The 25810-nt window shown below is 35.0% G+C and overlaps 2 protein-coding genes and 1 non-coding gene across 4 annotated transcripts; 2 read left to right on the forward strand and 1 right to left on the reverse strand.

Moving 5' to 3' along the window:
• Positions 1-1266: 1266 nt before the first annotated feature.
• Positions 1267-13241, forward strand: LOC7468447 (pullulanase 1, chloroplastic). 2 transcript variants are annotated; one of them, XM_052456685.1, is made up of 27 exons: positions 1267-1586; positions 1663-1860; positions 1923-2031; positions 2302-2438; positions 2543-2742; positions 2928-3077; positions 3278-3338; positions 3466-3586; positions 3786-3876; positions 3969-4062; positions 4243-4338; positions 4507-4647; positions 4891-4941; positions 6241-6311; positions 6496-6588; positions 6985-7075; positions 7904-7975; positions 8578-8634; positions 8949-9017; positions 9409-9465; positions 9578-9652; positions 10558-10646; positions 10846-10923; positions 11145-11283; positions 12341-12450; positions 12529-12628; positions 12966-13241. In XM_052456685.1, exons 1-27 carry the CDS (start codon positions 1326-1328, stop codon positions 13068-13070), a joined length of 2916 nt encoding a protein of 971 aa, XP_052312645.1. In that variant the 5' UTR covers positions 1267-1325; the 3' UTR covers positions 13071-13241. The 2 variants fall into 2 exon arrangements, with proteins under 2 accessions (XP_052312645.1, XP_052312646.1); XM_052456686.1 differs by having other exon boundaries at positions 1669-1860.
• Positions 13242-18884: 5643 nt separating this feature from the next.
• Positions 18885-20387, forward strand: LOC7468448 (zinc finger protein ZAT5). The gene has a single exon (XM_024610246.2). It carries the CDS (start codon positions 19303-19305, stop codon positions 20209-20211), a length of 909 nt encoding a protein of 302 aa, XP_024466014.2. The 5' UTR covers positions 18885-19302; the 3' UTR covers positions 20212-20387.
• A 2235-nt stretch (positions 20388-22622) lies between these two features.
• On the reverse strand, positions 22623-22696 carry TRNAI-AAU (transfer RNA isoleucine (anticodon AAU)). The gene has a single exon. It is a non-coding gene; the product is annotated as a tRNA-Ile (tRNA).
• Positions 22697-25810: the final 3114 nt, after the last annotated feature.

Here is a 25810-nt window from a genome sequence, read left to right on the forward strand (position 1 = left end):
TAAAAATAAATTAAAATATTTTTTTTTATTGATACGGGAACATAAAATCTATAAAAACACTAAAAAACATATTGATTTAATATTTTTATAAACCAAGGTATTTTTTTTTAAATATTTTTTTTAAAAAAACGGTGCTCAATTTGTCCCAAGGCATATGATATTATGCCACGAAGCCACATGCACTTCCTTTCAATGATGAACCAATGTATATGACACAATATCTCATGAAAACGTGCACGAGAGGCAATTCAACTCTTGGTCATTTCCCCATGTATATTCTTGTCGTGAAAAACGAATTCATGTGCCCTATTATTTGTTTTTGGAATCATGCGTGTTACAGCTGAACCGTGCTAGAAGGGCTTGCTTATTTTTTGAGTCATGTATACGAACCCATGTGTTTTGTTTTCGAATAATGTTACTTTTATCGAAAAAAAGTTTCTTTTCACTCGCAACGACTCGACCAGAGGACTTCCCTCCTAAAGTGATGTCCTTTCGATGCTAAAAAAGAAGAAATTTTTTTCTTGTTATTTCTCAGTTTTTTCTTTTACGAAGTAATTCTATCCAATTTATGGGATTCATTTACAAGAGCATTTAACATATGAAATTCCATAAAACATGATTTCGGTAAAATTACATTTATTCTTTAATTTTTTTCTTGTTATTTATCATTTTTAATTAAAAAAACTAACCCTATCCAATTTATTGGATTTTTTCACAAGACCATTTAATACATGGGATTATATAAAACATAATTCTGGTAATATTACTACTATTCTTCAATTTTTCTGCCTCAATCACATAGATTATAATACGATGGAACCGTGCTAGGAGGGCTTGAAGTGAAACTAGACACTAGCAATCAAAGAACTTGGCCCAAATCAAGAAAACAAGAACTTATTTTATTTGATTTGGTTCATGAGTTTTGATCCTCTGGCCCATTAATAAACATAAGGAAATGTCGATAATACCACTTCACTCAAAACTTGTAAAGACAACATTGGGTGGGTGCTGTGATGATCAACTGTGAAGTGGCAATCCCATTGGGCTTTCCCTGAACGAGAGGCTGGGTGATTTTATGGGCCGTAAACTACGTAGAAAATCATTTTTTGGGTTTTCTCAAGTCCAGAAAATGTTCGCAATATTTGGGTCTAGGCCCATTTTCCTATATTTTGCCCGGGATGTAAATATCTGACTTGATTTTCTGTTTATAAAAAAAATCTACGTCGGTAAAATAAATATCCCGCCTCCCACAAGGAGAGAGAAAATCACCTGATGGTATAAAGTATAAACATTCCGTCTCGCATAAGGAGAAGAAGAGCCAATCAATGATGGTGCTTACTTCGCTCTCCTCTTCCCTTCTCTCGTCATTATCATCACTGACCGGTCCGCCTCCTTCAAATTCCAACGTTTATTTTTCTTCTTCACTTCCTTCTCCACGACGCCGTCTCAATCCAGAACCAAACCACCACCACCGCAACCGCCATCTCTCTCTTCCTCTCCTCTCAAGAACCTCGCCTACACGCTCCATTCACTGCTCCTCTTCCTTCTCTTCCATGCCTCTAGAAGTTTCAACATCCCCTTCCCAGGTTCTCCTCTTAAATCAATGAGTTAATTCGTTTCTTGTGACTTAAATGATGATTATGATTAAAAAGGTTGATTCAGTTACAGGACAGTTTGCTATATTCAAGGGCATTTTGGGTAACTCAATCTATAATCGCGTGGAATGCGGATGTTGTTAGAGACGGTTCTTGTTATTTATACGCTAGCCAAACCGCTGCATTATCCGTTACTGATGGTGAAGTTGAAGGTCATGACTTTAAAATCAAGCTCGAGGAAGACAGCGGCGGCATTCCACAAAATGTAAGGCTTATTTAATTTATTTTTATTTTGATGATGATGATTTATTTTTGGACATTTTTTAGGTGATTGCGAAATTTCCTCATGTTAGAGATTACAAAGCTTTCAAAGTTCCTTCAACTGTGGATGCCAAATCTCTTGTCAAATGCCAGCTAGCCGTCGCAACATTTGGCTGTGAGTTTTTTGTTCATTGCTTGTTTTTTCTAAGAGATTTTGTTGGTTGGCCTAAACCTAAAGATTACTGTGAATATGCACATAGACTTAATGATCGAACATGCGGTTAGAAGTTAATCATGTGATATTGCGGTCTGTTGTTTTATTTGGTTATATTATTTAGCGGCATGTAAGTATATTAGAGATAGTTTTGTAAGTATATTAACGATGTAATGCTTCATGGTTAGGTAGGTTATTTTCATGATACTGTGTTCTCTTCATTTTTGGCAGCTGATGGGAAATGCAGCTATGCTACTGGTTTGCAGTTACCTGGTGTTCTAGATGAATTGTTTGCATATGATGGTCCCCTTGGTGCGCATTATTCAGAAGATGCTGTGTCCCTCTACCTGTGGGCTCCAACTGCTCAAGTATATGACATTTCGCAACAGATTCTTTATGGTCAGTTTGTTTTTTGTCAAGCCGTCTTCTTCTACACTGTAAGTCATGTTTTTTTTTTCCTGCTTCAAAATAGGCAGTGTGTGCCTGTGTTTACAAGAATGCGAACAGCAGGGATCCCGTGGAAGTTGTTCAGTTGAAGGAGGTTAATGGAGTTTGGAGTGTTGAAGGATCAAAAGACTGGGAAGGTTGTTATTATGTGTATGAAGTGTCTGTCTACCATCCTAGCACTTTACACGTTGAAAAATGCTATGCAAATGATCCATATGCTAGAGGGTATGCTTGCTGTCTAAATTTGCCAACAATTCTCTGAAATAGTGAAGTTGTTTGCAAACTCTGATTGTAGTAGCATTGCTAATCGTAATATAGTATTGCCAATCATCATATTATGTTTGCATTTGTATTTTGTGTATACAGATGTGAAATTCCTCTGATTTTATGCTGTTTTTTTGTTGGAACAGGCTCTCACCAGATAGCCAGAGGACATTATTTGTGAATCTTGATTCAGATACTTTAAAACCTGAAGGATGGGAGAAATTAGCTGATGAAAAACCCATTATACTTTCTTTTTCAGACATAAGTATCTATGAATTGCATGTAAGGGATTTCAGGTAAAAAAACTAACTCCCTTGAATCCTGGCTCTATAATCTGGCTCATCTTCAATGTTAGATTTCTGGAAGGAAAGAAAAAAAAAATCCAGTTTCAGGCTTATGTGCTAGTAAAAAGAGTTAGCCGAAGTTTAATTGCTCTGATGACATGCTGAAGTTTGTAGGTTCTTATTCATTCTAAAATCCTATGTGCCTATTGTAGTGCCAATGATCATACTGTGCATCCTGACTTTCAGGGTGGTTATCTGGCCTTCACGCTGGAGGTAGTTCTGCTCTTTTGACCCCTTATATTAGAATCTACTGCTCAAAAGTGTGTTGGATTGTTTTGCATGTATTAGAAGTAACTGATATGATAGTGACTTAACACCGCTAAGCACATTCTTCTTGAAGGATTCAGCAGGTGTACTTCATCTAAAGAAATTATCAAATGCTGGTATCACTCATGTCCATTTGCTGCCTACCTTTCAATTTGCTGGTGTTGACGATGTCAAGGAGAACTGGAAGTGCGTGGGTAAGTATTTTATCTTAGCTCATATTCTAGTGACCGTGTGCCTTCACATGTAATGCAGTTTATGGATTGCCACAACCTTAGTTCAGCAAAATCGTTTAAATTTTTTAATGTACCTAAATTGCTGAAACTCATTTTTGAAATTAGATATGCTGTCATGTGTTGGCTATCATTAATTTGTATGACATTTAGGCTTCAACAGATAGCACAGTGCTGGAAAAATTACTGCCGGATTCAACTGAGCAACAAGCTCAGATCACATTAATCCAAGATGATGATGGGTATAACTGGGGGTATGCTCCTAAATCCTGACTTGGACAAATATCACCGAGTTTATTATGTCTTCATGTTAAAACAGTTTTATCGTTTTGTTTTCCTTGTGGAGGTACAATCCTGTTCTATGGGGGGTCCCTAAAGGAAGTTATGCTAGCAACCCAAGTGGTTCATGCCGCACAATTGAGTTCAGAAAGATGGTTCAGGTCTGGCTTTCTTATTCTGTTGCTGATGCCTTTTGTCCTTGTCTTCCTAATGTCAGGGCAGCCATTTTGTTTTTTAACTATCTGTGGCATGGACCACTGGTATACTGCTTTGATGGTGTAGGTATTCAACTTAGTTAATGCTTAACCATTTTCTTGTAATTGAATCCTTTTGATTTGCAGGCCCTTAACCATATCGGCCTTCGTGTTGTGTTGGATGTTGTCTACAATCATTTGCATGGAAATGGTCCCTTTGATGAGAATTCTGTTCTTGACAAGGTTTGTATAGTTATTATTCTTTTAATATCCAGTCCAACTATGCTTTTCTAATAGTACTTGTGGTTGTAGGATTAATTTACTGAGAAAATTACTAACAAGGCCGATACGTTTGGTTATTGTGGAAGGTTAGCCCTGGCTTCTGTCGTAACTCTTAAGTTTTCCATGTAGATTGTTCCAGGTTATTATCTGAGAAGAAACACTGATGGGTTTATCGAGCATAGTACATGTGTGAATAACACTGCTAGTGAGCATTATATGGTTGAGCGGATGATCATTGATGATATGTTAAACTGGGCTGGTAATTATAAGGTAGTTATTTGCTTTGTGATGCCATTTTGTTTTTACATTCCCTGACTTGGCTTCTCTTCCTCTTATATTTTGAAATATACTTTCCTTCTCGTTTTACAATAAGTGATAGTGATTTTCCGAGTTCATAAATTGAATTGTTGCTGGCTTAAGGTAGAGCTTATGAAAGTCATTTTTCCATCTGTTGGAATTTCAATATATGTTTTTTATATGTTGACGACAGTTCATTGTATGCCATTTTGTCAGGTTGATGGGTTCCGCTTTGACCTTATGGGTCATATAATGAAAAGCACAATGGTACGTGACTCTTGAATCCGTGTCTTCCCTTTTTACATATATCAATTTACATTAATTATTTGCATGGGAGAATTCTTGTAATATTAATGCTCTGGTTTCCTCTAACATGTTTAGGAGTTATATCAAGTTGCTAAGTAACATGTTTTCTGTTAGCCTGCCACACAAGTCATTATCAAGAGAAAATGATTTCCTCTGTTGCTGGACCAAGGAGCAGAACTAATTATATAGCGTTGTGTCTTTTTGACGCATGGATTCTTTGACATGCTAAACAATTCTAGGAGCTGAAACTTGTATTGGATTTGAAAGGGGTGAGCATTTTTGGTTTGGTTCGGTTTTGAACCAAAAACTAACCACACCAAATTTATTTTTTTAAAAAAAATTTAAACTGAAACAGGTTCAAACCGACCAGTTTCGGTCCGGTCCGGTCCGGTTTATATTGTTGAAAACCAAAAAAAAAAACGAAATAACACAGATCTAATCTTGCGCTAGAAATAATCTTTCCCTTCATTAGATTCAATCTTTGACCTTTAAGACAAGCACAAAAAAAAACATGTTATTGCCTCTGATGCTTTCATCAAGATAGAAGACATGCTCTTGTTTTACCCCTGCTTCTGGTGGGTCTGCCCTTGCTACTCTCTTATAGTAATTAGCAGTTATCCCAAGCAAATTGTAAATACTACTCTATTGTGGGCAGATCAATGACTACTGGACTTGATGGCCTCCTCGACATTTGACAGAAAAATGATACGCTAATTGCACTTGCAAGATACTTGTTACTAAGGTTATGAAAGAAGGCAACTAAATCAACAATAGAATATAACTCCAGATATATGAATAGCCAACAAAGAGCAGCGCTCGATTACTGGAACTAAACAGCACCCCTACCTTACTTATCAAGAAGGAGAACTGGGACCAATTTTTCAAAGAGAATGAAAGACAAAGATTAGGAGTAAGAAAGTTGAAGAGAGAGTCTTGATGGTTTGGGGCACGGCGGCTAGGTCTGATTAGGGTGGGAAGAAAAGAAAGTTTAATATTTATACCCTTGTCTTTTTTAACTCGGTTTAGTTCGGTTCATTCTGTTTTAGCCTTCTAAAACCGAACCTGAGCCGAACTGATTTTTCTTTTTTAATTTTTTCTAATTGGTTCAATCGGTTTTTTTTCACAGTTCGGTTTTCTCGGTTATTTCTTTTTTGGTTTTTGTGCTCACCTCTCGGACTTGATGCTCAAGCAGTTCTTTATTGGATCATGCCAACAAAAATCAAGAGCCATGCCCACTCAACCTTTGTTATTTGTGTGTAGGTGAAAGCAAAAGATGCAGTCAACAGGCTGACAAAGGAAAGAGATGGAATTGATGGTTCAAGTGTCTATATGTAAGTTTGGAGCATGAAGTGAATTTTTTTCTTTCTGCCATAAACTTTATGAGTTGTACTGTTAGTGCACCATAATTCCTTTGTTTTCTTCTTTTCTCTTGGATGAGGGTCTTGGAAATTGTTTGTTGCTTCCGATGCACATTCCAATGGCATAAATTGCTGATTGACTCTTCCATTTATATAGATATGGAGAAGGTTGGGACTTTGGTGAAGTTGCTAACAATGGGCGTGGGATAAATGCTTCACAGTTCAATGTTGGTGGGACTGGAATTGGAAGGTACTATCTGTTATTTTAGATTTTACAATATATTGCTCCTTCTGTGCCAAAAAGAAAATTTTCAGACACATGGATATTATACAGGCATTTCCCTTTTGTCAGCGTTGCATGGTTGATCTTGTAACAACTGAAAGAATTCTACCAACTTCAACTGCTTCTTGGGACTGATTTTAATTTATTAGAAACCCCTTGTTGTTAGGAAAAAAAAGTTTACAATTCTTTTATGTGGAGTTGAAGCCTTGGAAATGGCTTTACCCAGAATCAATTCCTAAAGTTATCTTTTGATTTTTGTAATTTGCACAGGAAAAACACCCATCTTCTCACTTTAGTGATTTAAGTTTGATTAGTTTTCAGAAGCACTTTGGCTTCATGAAATATTGGGAAATCCAATTTCAGTTTTAATGATCGAATTCGGGATGCAATGCTTGGGGGATCTCCATTTGGCCATCCTCTCCAGCAAGGATTTGTGACTGGGCTAATGTTGCAGGTAATCATTATTAACGGAAAGGCAATGAACTTTCATGGATAAGTGACTTGCTGACAATTCTGAAGAAATATTTTTGGGCAGCAAAGAAAAAATTATTTTATAGCTAAAATTTTAATATCTTTTACACAAGGGTTTTCCTAAATTAATATTTTCTTGGTTCATGTAGAAGTTTCTTCCCCTATTCTATTGTTCATTATCTCTGAAATATTTACTATGCATCTGGAAACATTTTGTTGCGTGTCTGCTGGTTGAATCTTCATGCCACTTTTGGCCTATTAACAACAGCCTTTTTTCTAGTCAAGGGTTTGATTTGCCAGGTTGTACAAAGGTCTGATATTGACTAATTACAAGAAGGACAACTAAACCAACCCTCAATCCCAAACTAACTGTGGTCAGCTAAATGGATCCTATTACGCCATTCTGCGCGATCATATACCAGATCTGCCTCAATATGGAGAGAATTTAAACCCTTCTGATGTTGACTATTCTTAGAAAAGTTGTTGCTTTCTTTTGCAATTTCTGGAGAACATATGGATTCAGTTTCAAAAGTTTGTAAAAGGAGCTCATTATAAATATATTTATACTGAACTCATCTGCCATCACTAGGTGGTCTTTGTTTTTCCTTAAAAGTCATTTTGTTAAGCAAACTATTTTGCAGCATTTTGTCAAGTAGTTTGTCTGTATTACATCTTGCTTTGGCAGCATCTTTGAAATGCTTAATTGGACAATTATGCTTTTAGTTTGAGGGTGTAATACTGTATGATCTTTCAATTCCTGTATATTTGTGGTTACAGCGGCTTTCCTGAATAGTAATTGATTCTTCTGTAGCCTAATGGTCATGATCATGGTGGAAAAGACGTTGAAGAACTCATGCTTTCTGCAGCAAAAGATCACATCCAGGTTAGTTATCTTAATGCTGTCCCATATTTGATGATGGTGTTGAATAGATGAACTTTTAAGTTCAGATGAGTTTGTGCAGCGTAGTGTCCATGACTTCTGTAATGTTCTTACAAGCATGGAAAATTTCAAATGAACTTATATTTAAAACACCCAGTGCTTTCCTTGGACTGAAAATGCTATGGATCTATTGGCTGCACGCCATATAAAAGCTTAAGTATAAAGGTTCAGTTATGTGCTTTTTTTGCTCGGCATTGGAAATATGCGACTGATTTATTTAGGAAATGTTTCTAGGCTAGAAATAGAAGCAAATATAAATAATTTTTTTTCCACATTTTCTATCCACGTATTGGTTGATAACTTAGAGAAAAAAAAAAAGCTTTTAAAATGCTGATCACAGAATGGCCCTTTTCATGGAAAGATTAGATTTGTTGGGAAGATAAGGACCAGGAAGCCTCTTTGGGCCTGTGTACATTTATCTTTCTGTCACCCTCAGTATTAAACCTTTTGTTTACTCATTTTTTGATAACCAATAAGTCATTTGGGTCATTTAATTATCCAAAGTCATGATTTTATCATTAATTACTTGATTTCATGTTGTCCAGGTTGGGATGGCTGGAAATTTGAGGGATTATGTACTGACCAATAGTGATGGGAAAGAGGTATACATCATCCTGCAGTGCAGAGATCTGTTTTACTGTCGAATATTTTTTACTGTACATCTAGACTTATTGGTTCAACCGCATGGTTAATATGAATAATTAAGCTATCCTCAATTGGCTTCTCCAAATGTTGAAAGTACATAGAATATTTAATCCACACAGTAAGATACACCTTCTCTCAAGCCTACAATAGATCAGGCATGCCATATATTTATGGTAAAAAAAATTTAACGTGTCTCTTTTGGGTAATTCCTTACCTATAAATATTTGAAGATCGGCTAACCTTAAAATTTTTGTTATATTGCTTTTCTCAGGTAAAAGGGATGGAAGTTTTAACTTATGGTGGGGCACCTGTTGCATACGCTCTACACCCTGCAGAAACAGTAAGGACCTTAGCATCTGTGATTATGTTTATTATGACTTTCAAGGAACTTTTCATCTTGTTCTGAGATGATGCAATAGGAACACATATGAAACATCACTCAAGACACATTTTATGGTTTGCCATAATGCTTTTACTAAATAAATTCCTTACATATGCTCTCCGGCAAGCATTATTTCCCTTCACTGGCCAGACATGTATCATTTAATACTTGTTTGCAATTATCTAGACTCTGAATCATGCATTAGCACTTCCCTTTGTCAGAGTGTTTGTTTTGCTGCTGAACTCAATAATTTTTTCAATTTTAATTGTCATCACTGTTAATACATCTCCATCAGATAAGGATAAGGTTTTGCTAAACATTGTTATCGACTTTTTTGGTTGTTTTTCAGATCAATTATGTTTCTGCTCATGACAATGAAACCCTATTTGATGTTGTGAGCATGAAGGTACGATCAGCATGCTTTTAGAGTGTTTGATTTTAGCCATTTCTCACAGACCCAATGTTGTTTTACAAGAGTAGTATATATGACACTGTTCTAACTCATCTCCTTACTGTAGACTCCAATGGAAATTTCTGTGGATGAGAGATGCAGATTAAATCATTTGGCAAGTAGTGTAATAGCATTGTCACAGGTAGAGTTCATGTCATTTGTTGTTCAGCGATGTATTTTCATGATTCAAACTAATGATTTTTTTTTAAAATTTTCATCACGAGTATAATAAATGTCCTTTTTAAATTGTGCTTCTTGAGGATAATGTTAGATAGCTTGTCATCTTCAATGAATGAGGCTCTTTACTTAGTGCATTAGTAATATCTTCAACATGTTAACATGTTTGAAAATGGTGGAAGGTTTTACATAATGAATTGTTAACGTAGCTGGTTAGAATTTGGGTTCCTTTCAACACTTGTATCCTGTGTAGGACATGTTTGTAATCAGGCTGATAACTTAAACTGTACAACCAAATCATGTAACCTGTTTTACAGGACTCCCAAACTTTCCTTCCCAATAATCGTTTATTAGTCAGTTGTCATAAATACTAGAGTTTTTTGTTTTTCCCCATTCTACTCTTCTGTTCCTGAAGAAAATAGAAAAAGGAAGCTAGCGAGCACATCATGCAAACTACATTTACTTGACCATTTTAATTTACTATAATTTAATTTTGTCTTGTACTTTGTTTGCTAGGGTTTCAAGGCATAAGAAAGCCATGCAACATTATCATGATTAAAGGTCAATTTGCTCTGTACTTGTTATCTTATGATGACTTGACAGTGTTTCCTGCTTGTTTAAGGGAATACCGTTTCTCCCCACTCTACTCTTCTGTTCGTGAAGAAAATAGAAAAATGGAAGCTAGTGAGAAAATCATGCAAACTACATTTACTTGACCATTTTAATTCTCTAAAATTTAATTATGTCTTGTACTTTGTTTGCTAGGGTTTCAAGGCATAAGAAAGCCAGGCAACATTATCATGTTTAATGTTCAATTTGCTCAGTACTTGTTATCTTATGGTGACTTGACAGTGTTTTCTGTTTTTTAAGGGAATTCCATTTTTCCACTCTGGTGATGAGATGCTACGCTCAAAATCGCTTGATCGTGACTCTTACAACTCTGGTGATTGGTTCAACAGGTCTTCTGTTATTCTTGTTTTCAAGTTGCTATCTCAATTAATTAAATCTGACTCCAATATTTATCTTCTAATTAATTATAAATTTGTCATTACGATAATATTGCATGTTTTTAACCTTGTGCTAGTAGATTCTATTCATATTTTCTTGTTATGTGGTGATGCCTGTCATGTTCCTTAGTTTACTTGTAACTAATTTCAGGCTAGATTTCACTTACAATTCCAATAACTGGGGTGTCGGCCTTCCTCCAAAGCAGAAAAATGAAAAGCACTGGCCACTGTAAGCAAGAATTTAGTGTTAATCATTATCATGCGATTTGAAGTACCTGGTTGTGTTGATTAATTTCTTTGCTCTACAAAATACTGTTATAATATATATAACTGGTTTTCATGGTACTTGGTATCTTGGAGGAGGAAAAAAAGAACTGCTTTTCATGGTTTGTCCTCTAGAGCATCTAACACAACGTTTCTCGTGAAATTCTGGATGTCTCTTTTCCTCAGAATAAGACCAAGACTGGCTGATCCATCCTTCAAGCCTCAGAAGAATCATATCCTTGCCGCTATCAATAATTTTTTAGATGTGTTGCAAATCCGATATTCGTCTCCACTTTTTCGTTTGACGACAGCTAATGCTATTCAGGTAAGGATTTTCAGTTATAACTTGCTGATTTGGGATGGTTTTGAGATTAAACATATTTAATGGCTTTAATATGAACACTGCCTATGTAACAAAAAGGTCCTTTCTGCTATTGGTCTCTTCTTGCCCTTTATTGAAACCTTAGTTTTAATCCTCCTATACCTTGGAGGAACCTCATGTGACAGAACTTGATAGTTGACTATTCAATTACCTAAAGTGTAAACATGTTCGGCTTGACCTAGGTTGGCCTTATGCATACCATCTTTTGATTGTATGGACTATGAGAAGGACCATGATCGTGTGATCTCAACTCTTGACATGGCAATAAAGCGTGGCAGTAGTTTGCTACATAAGGGTGTTAACTGTCTTATGTTTTTTGTTTAGTTTTTAATTAAGACACAGTAAATTACTTAATCAAGTTAAAAAAGCTATTTTAATTTTCAGAATTTAAAATAACTAAATAGTGGGAGCCACCTTTGAATATGTGGCTCATTTTCCATTATCCATGTCATTGAATCGAGAGTTGGGGCCACTCTACCTTTTCCCTTATGGGAAACACTTTTTCCAAGCCAAAATGAACTTCAATTTCCATGCATATGGTCTCCACTAGATTTATTCTCTCTAATTTTCTTGGAAAGTTACATGGAGAAAAGTGTACGTTTTAGGCTCTAAATAGTTGATGTTCTCCATTTCCATCTTAATCTTCAGAGTAGCTGTGATCAAATAACTATGGCCTGCATGATCTTGAAAACTTTGTGAACTAGAACTAGATTGATGTCATTCCTTGATTATTCAACAATTCAGTTCATTCTTTAAAAAAATCACTCATATTTGATTGTTATTTTTCATGATATTTTCTTCTTTCTTTTCCTACATTTTCAGTGCTTAATTATAACTTTGGTTTGTTCTCAAAATAAAAGCAATAACTAAAATTGCAGTGGTGTCTTTCACCTAAACTCTCACAATGCTCTCTTCTGGGTTTGTCCCTTGTCCTGTCTTTTTATATGTATCAGATTAGTAGTGAGCATATCATTATTATGACACACTAATTGGCATCCAGGAACGGGTACGATTCCACAACACCGGTCCTTCATGGGTCCCTGGTGTTATAGTGATGAGTTTTGAAGATGGCCATAGAGGTGTTCCAGGATTAACTCAACTGGATCCCATGTGGGTGAATATATATCACTGCTTCTACTATGATTCTGAATTGTGTAATTACTGATAGTATTATGGCCTGTTCTACAGCTACTCTTTCATTGTGGTTATCTTCAATGCCAGTCCATCTGAGGTATCTTTTGCCAGTCCTGTATTGCGGGCAAGAACTTTTCAGCTGCATCCTATACAGGTAGTTATTTCTTGGTTAAGCTTGGCTTCCGAAATTCTTTTGGGACAGAATACTGCTGACCTAGTTTTCAGTGGAACTCTCGAAATAATACTTCTAATAGAGCATTAAGTTTCCTGCGGTCTCTCTCTCTCGGTGGACTAGCTGGGATAAGTTTAGGGTAGCTGAGGTTGTAGAAAATACCGCGTTTAACTTGGACAAACAGTGACAAATATGAGAGGGATGGTGCCCATAAGTTTTTTGTTCCATGCTATTTTTGTCTTTCATTTGGATGTTAATTTCTGTTGGAAAATGTTGTTTTCTATTTAACGTTTTTTCCTTTATGGGAATTTCGATGCAGGCTATGTCAGCTGATGAAGTTGTGAAGAACTCATCATATGAAACATCCACAGGGTGCTTCACTGTGCCCCCAAGGACAACATCAGTTTTTGTGGAGTATCGGTAAATTGACACCATCCACCACCATACACGGTGGTGAATATGCATCTTTTATTTCATATTTCGTAAGGTGAGCATAATAATCAGCAATTGATCCTGCTGAAATCCCACACCAGAAATAGACATGTACGAATTGAAAACTTGGTGGTATGAAATGAAATATAAATTTAACATTTAACTGGGTTGAACCATTGAATTTCATTAGAAAAGCTCCTTTTCTTGTCTCGGTCTTCTCTTAATTGATCATTGGGGTGGCTCGATTTTTTCCTCGGGAAGAGTCCTAGGCTGTTGACATCGTTAGATGGAGATTTCTGTCCTCAATTATTCCAGTCTGTGGTTCGGTGAACGAGAGTTAGTTAAGAAGTTGCTTCATAAGACAAGTGAGTGCAAGAGGAGCCCAACTATCAGAGGTGTGAACCAAGCTTGGTAGAGTAGTTTTTATTTTTCCAAATGTTTTCTTAAAAGGAATATATTAAAAAAAAATATTTTTTTATTTTTTAAATTTTATTTTTAAAGTCAACACATTAAAACAATAAAAAAAATTTTCTTTTATTTTTTTTAATGGCAACACCTTAAAACTATTAAAAAAAATTAATATAAACTTTCAAAATTTTCAATGACGTTTAAACCCCTATCAAATTGTCAATTGGAAGCAAAAAAAATATTTTATTTTTTATATGACCCACGTCTGTTTCAAGGAGTACCTCACACTGACAGCCTAGAGAAATAGAGCCAACGCATAATAACACATGATCTGATAACCATAATTCCATGTTGAAATAATCAGTTCGTACTAGGGCTGCTTTCAGTCTGCCACCCTGTAGATGTTGGTATTTTTCATCACCAAATTCATGCGGTGGTTGGTTTTAAAACACATATATTTTTTATTTTTAAAAATTATTTTTAATATCACCTTATCGAAATGGTTTAAAATTATAAAAAATTAATTTTTCAAAACATTGTTTAGAATGCAAATTCAAACTGCAACTAAATAATAAGAGATTATTTGGGTAGCTATTAGTAATTTAACAGCACTAGAGTAATTTTAGGTTTGGAGGTTGTGATTTATCCAGGGAAGAAAGGGGAGAGAGTAGATGTGATTTGCAATATTATAGCAGTCCAATCAGTTATATCTCGCCTCTTTCTAGTGATTTTACTCACAAGTCAACTGAGCTGAGTTGAGCATTAGAGTAGATCTACTTACAGGTGTAGATGTATAGTGTTAAAGAAAAGACTTGGTCTATTGACTTCTCAACTCCTTGATCCTACGTTGCAAGCATAAGACACCAATAAAGTTCCAAGAAATATGTTGTTAGAATTGCAGCCGCAGTCCTCACTTTAACATAATGAGTTCAAGATATTTTTTATTTAAAATCAATTGAAGTAATATTTCTAAAAAAAATTTAAATTTATTTTTAATATCAATGTATTAAAATAATTTAAAAAACAAAAAAAAATCCAACTAATAAATCAATATAAAAAACACCAAGCTCCCGTGAGAAAGTGATGTCCAACTAACTCCGAGTGTTAACATTCCCGATCTCACTAACGATCTTGTAATTCATAGAAGGTCTTGGGGTTTGTCTTGCATGAGTAATATCACTCAATTAGTTTGAAGTTAGTGTTAACTAGCAGGTTTCGTTAGGGTGGTCAAGAGTTTACAGCTCTTTAGGTGAGATGAGGGCCTGTGCAGTGAATTTGTGATGCTTAACTAGACTGTAGTAGTAGTAGTACCACTTCATTAGGATGGAGAGAGATGCTATCTTTTTCTGTAATTAGGCATAGCAAACCATTCTAGCCTGTTTTTTTTTTTTTAGTTTAATGTGGGTGTTCGGGCCAGCTTGCGCGCACCTCGACTAATCTCACGGGCCCTGAAGTTAACGACCATGTAAGCCTCCGGTAGCCATCATATGAGCAACCACAAGGCTCGAACCTGAAACCACAGAGGAAACAAATATCTTGATCCCAAGCTATTACCACTGGACCACCACCTAATCTGTTCTTGCTTCCCCCATAAAGTGGCCATTCATTAATTAGATCTACCATATGATGTGTAGAGTTATCCAACTTGATCATATTTATGTCCTCTTCTACTCCACACTATTTTTTATATAAAATAACGATAATAATCTTAGTGGCTTAATTTATTTTTCTTTAGCTAGATGACATGCAGTGATTTTAATTTTACTCGATTGTGGTACTTTTATTTAGTGATGATATCGGTTACTAATATTACCTGCATTTACTCTGGATATTAAAAGCTTGGTTGAAACGTGGCTGGCCGCGTATCATTAAAAGTTTTAATTTTTTTATATATTTAGATTGTTTTTATATAATAATATTAAAAATAATTAATTTTTAAATAAAAAATAATTTAAAAAATAACTCTACCATCACAAACATCCAGTAAACCTACTCACAGGAGGAGCCGTTGCAACAGTTGACTAGGAAAGTGGATCGGCTATTCGTTGTATTGATATTTTCCTCACGTATTAATTAATTCCTTTTAATGAGAATAAATTATTTGGGAATTTTTCGGTTGCTTTAGTGTCAACATAACATATTCCATTGAGTGGCTCAGAAGCTACTATATACCTCTCTCTCTCTTTCATGGATGACTTGTGAAGTACAGATAGTATAGTGTATAGCTAGTTAGTATAATAATATAAGAGAATAAACTATATATTATAAAGTCGTTTATACATTCAGTACTGGCATACTTGTTAGCTAGCAATCTCTTCCAAGTTAGCTCTTTGCACACTTTTTGCAGAAGCACAACATGAAAACTAAAAGAAAGTGCGAGATCATGTGTGGCGTAGAAGATCATGAGGATAAGAAAATCCTTTGCTTGCCTAAATCATGGTTTCTGGGGGTGGTTTTGGATCCTTACGTGCCTCGCACAACCAATCAATAATGGCTCTTCACGTCAAGAACTTGCCGACCCATTATGCATTGACTCGCTACCTACTTGCTCAAGAATATTATTAATGGAAGTGAAAAAAATTCAGTGATCACTACCACTATGCATGAACCATGTATATATGTCATGGTCAATTGTGTGCGAGATATTGTAGATGCTCACCATCTCCTTTGCAGAAATTTTTGTGATCTTAGGAATTAAAAAATGGCCCATGTCGATTTTTGAGATTTATCAGAAGAAGATTCCACTTAATTTCGCAGTGAGGTAATTGAATCACGCTTTTATCTTCTTTTTCAGAAAACTTTAGAGTGCTTCGTAAATAAGTACTTAATAGTAGAGAACTATAAATAAATTAAAGAATTAGAGAAATAAGAGAGAGAATATATATATATTAGCCAAGATAAAAATAATATTATTATCACTTTCATGTATCTCAATGTCATTTTTTCTCTCATTATTTATCCCTTTTTTTTTCAAAAAAAAATTCATGAAGTTTTGGTAATTTCTCCTCAAATACTCTAAAATCCCCCCTCATCGGCTCATCCCTCTATTCAAGTGAAAATCCAAAATACGTTCACCTTTTTGTTTTTTTGGTTAAAACAAAATTATAGGATGGAAATCAAATAAATGGCCCGTAATTCCCATTATAAAAAATTATGATTCATTATTAACAACACTAATTATCAGGTATAAGTATTTGTAGTTTGCACCCAAAATAAATAATAATAAATTAACATTCATTTATGATTAAACGAGTTTTTTTATCGTTAATCAATGAAATCAAGGCACAATCTTCGTTTCTAGAACGGTTTCTTTATTCTAAGGCATATATATATATATATATATATATATATATATATATATATATATATTAACCAAACTTTACTAATTAACTCAAAAGATAATTAACTTCTTTGTTTATAATAAAAAACGTCCAAGTTCATACATATGCAAGCTTTACTTCACTTCGAAACCAGTGGAGCTCTATGTTATCGAATGAAGTGAACTCAATGATTAGATTGTGAAAAAAATAAGACAACTTGAGAGAAGGAGGTTTGTCATTGGATAATGGCCCGTACATTAATGGATGCTTCGAATTAAAAGGGAATTACATGAACAAGACATGAGACAGAACTGATTGTGTGATTAGAAAATGGAAGAGCCAGCAGCACATGAATTGAATGATTAGAAACAAATTATGTGTTTAATAATGCATCAGATCATGTAGCACTCACTAAGATACTTAATCCAAGTTTTTAATGCTTAAGATACCCCCCCCCCCCCACCTGTATTGTATTGGGTGATAAATCTATTTCTTGAATTTCAATAGAATCGCAAGAACAGAGAGAGAGAGAGAGAGATAGGGAGAGAGAGAGGAGGGAGAAATGGAAACCCTCTCCTTTGCTAATTAAGAATATTGTATGGATTCTTCAACACTGGAAATTTCTAAAAGCACTAAAATTGATCTCTTGGTAATATAATGGCGTTAATTTTGAGTGAAACACCCTGCAGCTCGCCCACCAATGGAATAGTGGAATAATGGAGCACGAGTAGCTAGGTGCTTACTATGTAAGGAAGTAGTGATGGGAAAGAAAAGGCACAAGAAAGGTTGGTCATGCAGACATGGAAATTATAAGGAAATAGACAAGAAAGAGGAGCTCCGCAGATTCCGTGGGTTCCAGGCTTGCACTCCAATCATCTCTGAGAGAGAATCTTTGAGGCAAAGTAATGGACTTTCTTTGCGTTGCTTTCTCTCCCTTCTCCTCTCGAACAAACTCTCTCTTTATTTATTTATATATACGCTCCTTTTTCAATCCATATATAGCATATTATTATCCGATTGCCTGTTATATATATATACGCAGCAAGTTTATTTCTTCAAAAAGACGTGTGAAAAAACGAAGGCGGAGTTTGGAAGTTCGGTCAAAAAATTATATGTTTAAAAATTGATTTTTTTATTTAAAATTAATTTTTAAAATATTTTTATGTCATATATTAATATTAAAAATAAAATTTTAAAAAATATTATTTTAATACATTAAAAAATAACCACTTTAAAACAATATTATCTCTTCACACTTCCAAATATATATGCAGCAAGCGTAGCACCTGCCACTCGCTTGCACTCGCCCCTTTCTTCATAACATTAGACCCTAGGAACATGTCTCTCATGTAATATTGTGTGCCTCTAGAAGTAATTAACTATATGTATAAACAAACAATATTTTATTTGTTGGAAAATAATTAATTACAATAAAATGAATAAATATATACTTAAATTTGATCATAAATTTTGTACGAGTTCTTTAATTATTGATTTGTTTTTAAAATATTATTAATGGATAAATAGTACGCCCACACACATAATTACTTGAACCGGCATCTCAAAGAAACTTTAATAAATAAATTTCTTACTTAGTTTTATTATAGATGTTTTGTTTAAGAAGTAACTTGTATTTTATAGTCGAAAACTGACTTGAAAATACCTTGATTATTAAAATAAATAAAAAAACGAATAATTATCTGGACCAACATTTATGCAACAAATTAATTAAGCAAACTGAAACAGGGTTTAATTTGTTGATAATTTCTTTCTTGAAAAAATAAATTCTGTTCAAAATTTATATAAATAAATAGTGAGTTTAATACTTGACAGTAAAGATTAGCACCGAGTCCGCACATACAGATCGGTCTGGTGATGGTATAAACTAAGAATAGTGTGTGTGTTCATTACAACTCACTATATACGCATGAGTGGAGGTGCGATTTAGCGGCCAAAGAAGGGGTGGATGAGAGCAATATTAGCTAATAATACTGTGCTGCCAAGCAATTAAGGGTAATTAATCAAGGTTTTATTTTATTTTTCTTTGGTGTGTTGAAGTGAGTTGGCAAAGTGTGAGAGAGAGAGTTTGAAACGGACTTGACATCAACGAACACCCTCTCCTTACCAACTGTTTTACTGCCTGTTTGTCTCTAATTTTACCATCTTTTCTGTTCCATCTCTTTGTTTCTGGCTCTTGTCTCCTTGTGTTATCCCTCTCCCCCACTCTTTTGGTCTAATTTTTGCAACTCTTACCCTATTTATAACTCGTTGCTATATAGCTTGCAGACTCAGCAAGGATTGGGCTCTATATCTTTGCCTCAGACTAATTCTCACTTGACTGTTCCATTGGGTGTCCTTTTTTACTCCAAAAACTGTCACCTAAAACAAACTTTTTCTCTCTTGTATTGATTCTTTATATACCCTTAACTCTTCTAAACATTAATATCCCATCAATCCTCTTCTCTCTCTCTTTCTCTGATCAGGTGTTGGAGAAAGATGGAAGCTTCAGAGGAAGTCGCAGCCAATGTTGTGAAGGGGAAGAGAACAAAGAGGTTGAGGGTTCAATCACCAATCCCTTATGGTTTGACTGCTAATTCATCAAGCGGAGATGGTGGTACCAGCTGGTCACCAACAAGTTCCATTAATGAATTTCAAGATAGCACTGAGGAAGAAGAGGACATGGCTAATTGCCTTATCCTTCTTGCCAAAGGCCATTCAAGAGATTTCCCAACACAACAACAACATCGCCATCAAGACTATGATTCAAGAGGAGGAGGGGCTGACACCACCAAATTCAATAGTAGAAAGTTCCTAGAAACTGTTAATTCGACAGGTTCTGGCAAGGTCGGTTACTATGTTTATGAGTGCAAGACTTGTAACCGGACATTTCCATCTTTTCAAGCATTAGGTGGACATAGGGCTAGTCATAAGAAGCCTAAGGCAACCCACAATGATGAAAGGAAGAAAAATCTTTCACCATCTTCCGACGAAGAATTAGATGGACATTACAAGAATGTTTCATCTCTTTGTCTTCAACTGAGTGATAACAACGCTAACAGAGGTACGTTTAGCAATCACAATAAAGGCAAGATTCACGAGTGCTCAGTTTGTGGTGCGGAGTTTACATCTGGACAGGCCTTGGGTGGTCATATGAGGCGGCACCGAGGTCCTCTTCTGTCTAGTACCACAACCTTGTCATTAACACCATTGGCTATAGAATCTGAGGAGCCCAAGAAAGCAAGAAACGCACTTTCTTTGGATTTGGATCTCAATCTTCCAGCCCCGGACGATGAGAAATTTGCCTTTGCTTCCAAGCAACAACAACACCAACAGCAGCAGCAACAACAGCAACAAAGCACACCTCTTGTCTTCTCCAGCCCGGCTTTGGTGGATTGTCATTACTGAAGAAGGTTATACTTCTCTTTTTCCTGACTTCTTCTGAAGTTTTCTTTTCTTCTTCTATTTGATCAGACATGGCCATTAATTTGATATTGATTTACCAGATAATTTGTTTCTAATTTTATTTTCTTTGTAAACTTAAAAGGATCATAATTAATATAACATTCTTTTAATTCTTTTAACTATCTAGCTTGATCAAATTTTGTTATGTAGTGGACTTGAATTGTGTGTAAAAGCTAGCAATTTCTGTTCTCAAAAAGACTCTAAGCTAATTCATGAAAAGTGCATGATACGTAGGCATCTTTTCCTTTCTCTTCATCATTGGTTTTTGTTCCTTTATCGGCAGAGGGAATGTGTTTTTCATGAGAGAGTGTTTGGCCTGTGTTTCTCACCCCCACCAAAGCCAAAAAGTCTGTTGCTTTGGTTAATTTTCTTCATTGTTTCACATGCAAAAATGCCTCTCTGCTAACTTCTCTTTCTTTCTCATGTTCTGATTACAAAAAATAGAATAAAAACGAAGCATCATAATTGACATGAGAAGAGAGTCAGTAAGGAACTGCACTTCCCATATGAACATTCCACCTCTTGCCCTTTTCCTCTATTAAAATAACAATTTCCTTATAGAAAATGCTCTCCCTAGCTACTTGGCTATTTTTTGTTCTTTTCTTGGCTTGGTCCACACCTTCTTGTTAGTTACTAGCCTACTCGATCCACCTAATCAGTCAGTACATGCCACCATTAATTATGAACTGCTTCAAGAACTCAAGTTTAACATGCTGAAATGGGATTCTAAACCCTTGTATTCTTCTACATTTCAACTTTATGTGCTCTCTCACTACATGGGTGCATGTAAATGTATGTATTAGCACTGCAATATTTACAATAATAATTAGTTGTTTGAGACTAATAAGCACATGAATTTCATGGATTTTGTTGCCTAAAAGGCTAGCCGGTTTTGGTTAGTGTAGGTACCAAATTACATCTATTAAAAACAGGCCGATCTACCCATTTAAAAACTTATGGCATAAGCATGCATGTATTAAGCACAAAGTTGGCGATGATTTCCATTAAGGGTTAATGAAGACGATGATCCTTGTACCAAAACCTTGTCATAACCTTGTCCATGTATGACATTTTTTTAAGCATGATCATTAGCTCTTCTTAAGTAAGAGTGGCTGTCCAGAGAGTTGAGTAGCTGTCGGTCTACCTCAGAGAGAGAGAGAGAGAGAGAGAGAGATGTGTGATTAATTGTGAGGTCGCCAATGGTGTCTAGTTGTGTAGGTAATTTGTGCTAATTTGGGAGTTGGGTCAATTCTTTGAGGAACTAGTGGTACGCGTGGCCAATTTTCTTGGTAACGGTAGAAATGAGCTTTTCAAATTGTTTTTTTTTAATACATTTTTTTTTATATTAAAACAATTCAAAAATAAAAAATATATAATTTAAAATAAAAAAAAACTTTTTTCAAAAATACAACTTAACCACACTTTAATGCACATCAAGAGAAATTATTCCAAAAGATATAGATCCTATGGTGAACTAGCTAGGTTTGTTCTTTTTTTTTTTTAGAGTGTTTTTGAGAGTATGGTTATAGTTGTTTTTCAAAGTGTTTTTTATTCACAAATGTATTAAAATAATATTTTTTATTATTTTAAAAATTTATTTTTGATATTAGCGCAAGGATTCAAAAACACTAAAAATATATTAAATTTAAACAAAAAAAATTTAAAAATTTTAGGAACGCAGGTTGGACCATGTTCCCAAATGGTCCCTGATTTTTTAAACTCCAAGATATATCTTAGTCTTATTATTTGTTAAATTTTATGTACGGAGAGACAATACAAGAGTAAACTCTTAAAATTATTTAAAAAAAAAATAGAATCAATTTACATGAAAGTTGATTCGAGAATATCCCTTATTATTAAAAAGAAATCAAGAGAAAGTCATAAAGGAATTTCTCATAAATGTATTAATCAAGGTACGAATAACTTGTTTAAATCTCGATTAAGAAAATTAGAATATGTTTTTGGTATGCTCTAATTGCGACGTCGTATCAATAAAGTAATAATATTTGGTAATGGATTGTTGTGTTTTGCTTTCAAAACAATATATTCATACTTTAATTAAATATTACTTTTAAATCAATTATTGAAAGTAATCTTGCTTTTTAAAAAAACATTATAACACCAAACATGTGCTAATGCACAATATCAACTACAGTTGATACTCTTATGTTCACATTCTAACCAGATATTGATGCTACAAATTAATAGGCTATCAAATATGTTTTTCTATTTTATTTTATCTTACACCCAAAAAGTCTCAAAAGAAAATGCCAGCTAGGCAGCTACAGTTGAAATCAGTGCCCAAACTGACAGCGCGAAAGACAAAAGAAAAGGAAAGGCCAAAAACAGAATCATGGCCCATGCAGGTTTCGAACCTGCGACCTTCGCGTTATTAGCACGACGCTCTAACCAACTGAGCTAATAGGCCAATTCATGTTGTCGAGCTGTGGTTAAAGTTATATATTTAAATTTAAGTAATTTCACATCAGGTGACTTTTAGGATAACCATAATAATTAAGTCAAATGTGGTGATTTAATAATTTAGATCACCGTAAAAAATACAGTTTGGAAACAAAATTAAGAATTATTGTAACAAAAAAACAATGGATTTGCATTATAAAAAAAAAAAAACAATGAATTTGAATAAACAATGGATTTGCATTATGTTAGTCCTTGAATGGTGGTATAATATATATATCCTCCGGATTTGGTGAATCTTAAATGGAAAGGCTTATCCTTACATTATTCCTTTCATTTCTCTTAATTTTTTGTGCCTCTCGTCTGCCTCACCTTCTTTCACTTCAACGATAATACCCCTTCTTCCCCTACATTCACATATCAAGAACCTGGCCATTTTTTCTTTTTTAATAAAAAAAATATTTAATTTTGAGAGACGAATGAAAGACCTGATTAATATTTAATACTCCCTCAGTTTTTCAAGAAATGCATGTGTTTACCGCTGTCATATATAAGTAAAAAAAAAAAAAAAAAGAGCTATGCAAGGCTGTCCAGGGATATTTCACGCAGAATAATGAATTCTCCTACTAAAGTGCCTGCCTCATTTGGCAATAGTGAGAGGGAGACAGGTTAGTCAACTACAAAGAGGTATCTCTTGTACACTTATCAACTAATTAGTCCCCCAACTATCTACTAATTCTCAATGTATTCTCCAAACAATAATAGGAAACTGAAATTCAGTTCCTGAAGTATCATATATTTCTTAATTCGACCCCCTGTTCGAAATCAGCACTGTTTTTAACGGAAATGTCAAATTCTTTTGGGACCCCATTTGACTTGATAAAGGAGTGTTTGATGCTTTAGGGATTAGACCAAGATATTAGACAAAACTATAAATTAAAAATTTTAAAATATTTAAGAAATTTTTATTACTAATTTTTTTTTATGTATATCTAACAAGTGGGGGTATTTGACAATTTTTATTTCATACTTAAAATCTTTTATTAAATGGAGTTAATTTTCATTATATAAATCATAATCGATAAAAATATTTTATTTATTCTTGCCCTCTATTTTAAGTAGGTTATGTGAACAAGTAATATGAGAAGAAAAAAACAAGAAAATAGAAAAAGGAAATATAGCAACAACAAGAAAGTAAATATACAGGAGTAAGCAAGAACCACATGGAAGGAGTTTATCTGGGGGTGGTCTCTCCTCGGCAGGATTGGGGTCGGCGTCATAGACTCCAGGCCCATATGTCAGCATTAATGGAGTATATCCCTTTGCGAGTACGACACTTGTTGATTGTGTAGCAAGGCAAATCGTGAGCTGTTGGTACAGTGGGGATAAATGTTTGTTACAGTGTCACATTCAAGGTTCCTTGAGAATTAGGACTAGCAGCCCCTGTAGTAGTGATAGTCTGGATTCATATATAAAAAACATGCAAATTCTACCAATTTACTTGATGGGCCTGGCTTGATTGATGGAGAATTGTATCAAATGGGCCAGGTCCACTTGGAAGAGGCCCAGTAGCCTTTGCGCTGGAGTTGAGATAAGGCAACACTCCCATGCCCCCAAGATCGCTAAATGCAGCCGCATTAACGTTGCCACAATGCCATTTGGTCAAGCTGTAACAAGAACCGAGTAGGATTGGCCACCATGCACATCAAAGGGAGTCCACCATGATTTGTATGATCCTTCACTTTCAACCACCACCACCACCACCTCCTCCTCCTCATGATTTTTATCCTTGAAATTGGAACTCCATTGGTTCCTTACGTCGAATATTTTAAATTAATATGTCTTTTTCTGCAAAATTTTATTGTGTCCCAATTAATTTATAGTAATTAAGCCACATGGACCTCCTTAACCTTCTATTTCATTACCTTGAGCTATCCTGAAGGATCCATAAAATTTTGCAGAAGGGTTCAAACATGGGCCTTTGTCGTTCATTAACATCCAGTGAGGGACTGTGGGTGACATTATTAATTATACATAAGATTAATGATATTTATTCTAAATTATTCCTCACATATATTTTTCTGTGAATATTATCAATATTGATGCTATACGAGACAGATATGTTGGGATATATAAAATTACTCTAGCTAAAAGAATTCCAACAAAACGGTGTAGTACCTAATTTATGTGATGGGGTAAATTACCTTGTGCATGGCTTTGTGAATTCCAATCACCAATGAGAAGGTCGAATTCATCTTCTGGTTTAGGGAGAGGTACACTAAGAACTTTACGATTGTTGACTCTGATGGGACTAAATCCTCCACCAGCTTTCTGGTAATTGATGGATAGGAAAGTAAGAAAAAGTTTCAATTTGGTCCCTGATTTGAAACACATAAGTTCAACTTGAACCAGGCACAATTGGAGAGTTTGTGCCGTCCACTGCATCTTACCATGAGTTCAGTCTTTGTTGCATCCCATTCCTGCACCATCAAAATCAAAAGAAAGCCTTGATAAACATTGCCAATACCATGTAAATTAGGGGTGATTATTTTTTGTTTGGTTTGGTTTTTATCAAAAAAAAGTAACCAGACCAAATTTTTTTTTAAAAAACCGAAACCGGTTCAAACTGACCGGTTTCGGTTCGGTTTTTTAGGACAAAAACCGGTTTGGCTCCATTTTCGCTCAGTTTGGCTTGATTTTTTCAGTTTGGGTTCGATTTTTTTGGTTTCAGGCTTATAAAACCGAAACCGAACCGGTCGGGTTTTTCAAAATTTTAATCAGGTTTTTTTCACAGTTCGGTTTTTTCGATTATTTTTTTTCCGGATTTCTCGGTTTAATCGGTTTTTCAATTTTTTTACTTTCCCCTAATGTAAATAAAATTGGCACATGAATGATATTGTTGGTAGTTGATAAGGGGTATAGGGTCCCTAAGGGGCGTAGGGTGATGGCAAAGAGCTTAAGATCTGCATAACAGGTCTCGAGTTCGAGTCAGGGCGTGCATCTCTTGTAAGAGCCTGGAACAGCCGGGGTTTTACTCACTCACCTGGGCTCACAAAGTGCACTTTTCGGGAGGTGGGGTTTCCTCGAATTCAAAAAAAAAAAAAAGTATATGGAACTTCTCATT

The sequence above is a fragment of the Populus trichocarpa genome, chromosome 10 (genome assembly GCF_000002775.5).
Source record: "Populus trichocarpa isolate Nisqually-1 chromosome 10, P.trichocarpa_v4.1, whole genome shotgun sequence".
Classification (NCBI taxonomy): Eukaryota; Viridiplantae; Streptophyta; class Magnoliopsida; order Malpighiales; family Salicaceae; genus Populus; species Populus trichocarpa.

Excerpts from the sequence above, each read along its gene's own strand:
- LOC7468447 (XM_052456685.1), top strand. The coding sequence starts at position 1,326 with ATGATGGTGCTTACTTCGCTCTCCTCTTCCCTTCTCTCGTCATTATCA. Across the intron at positions 1,861-1,922 it reads GCGGCGGCATTCCACAAAAT|GTGATTGCGAAATTTCCTCA; the intron begins GTAAGGCTTATT and ends GACATTTTTTAG. Across the intron at positions 3,587-3,785 it reads GGAGAACTGGAAGTGCGTGG|ATAGCACAGTGCTGGAAAAA; the intron begins GTAAGTATTTTA and ends AGGCTTCAACAG.
- LOC7468448 (XM_024610246.2), top strand. The coding sequence starts at position 19,303 with ATGGAAGCTTCAGAGGAAGTCGCAGCCAATGTTGTGAAGGGGAAGAGA.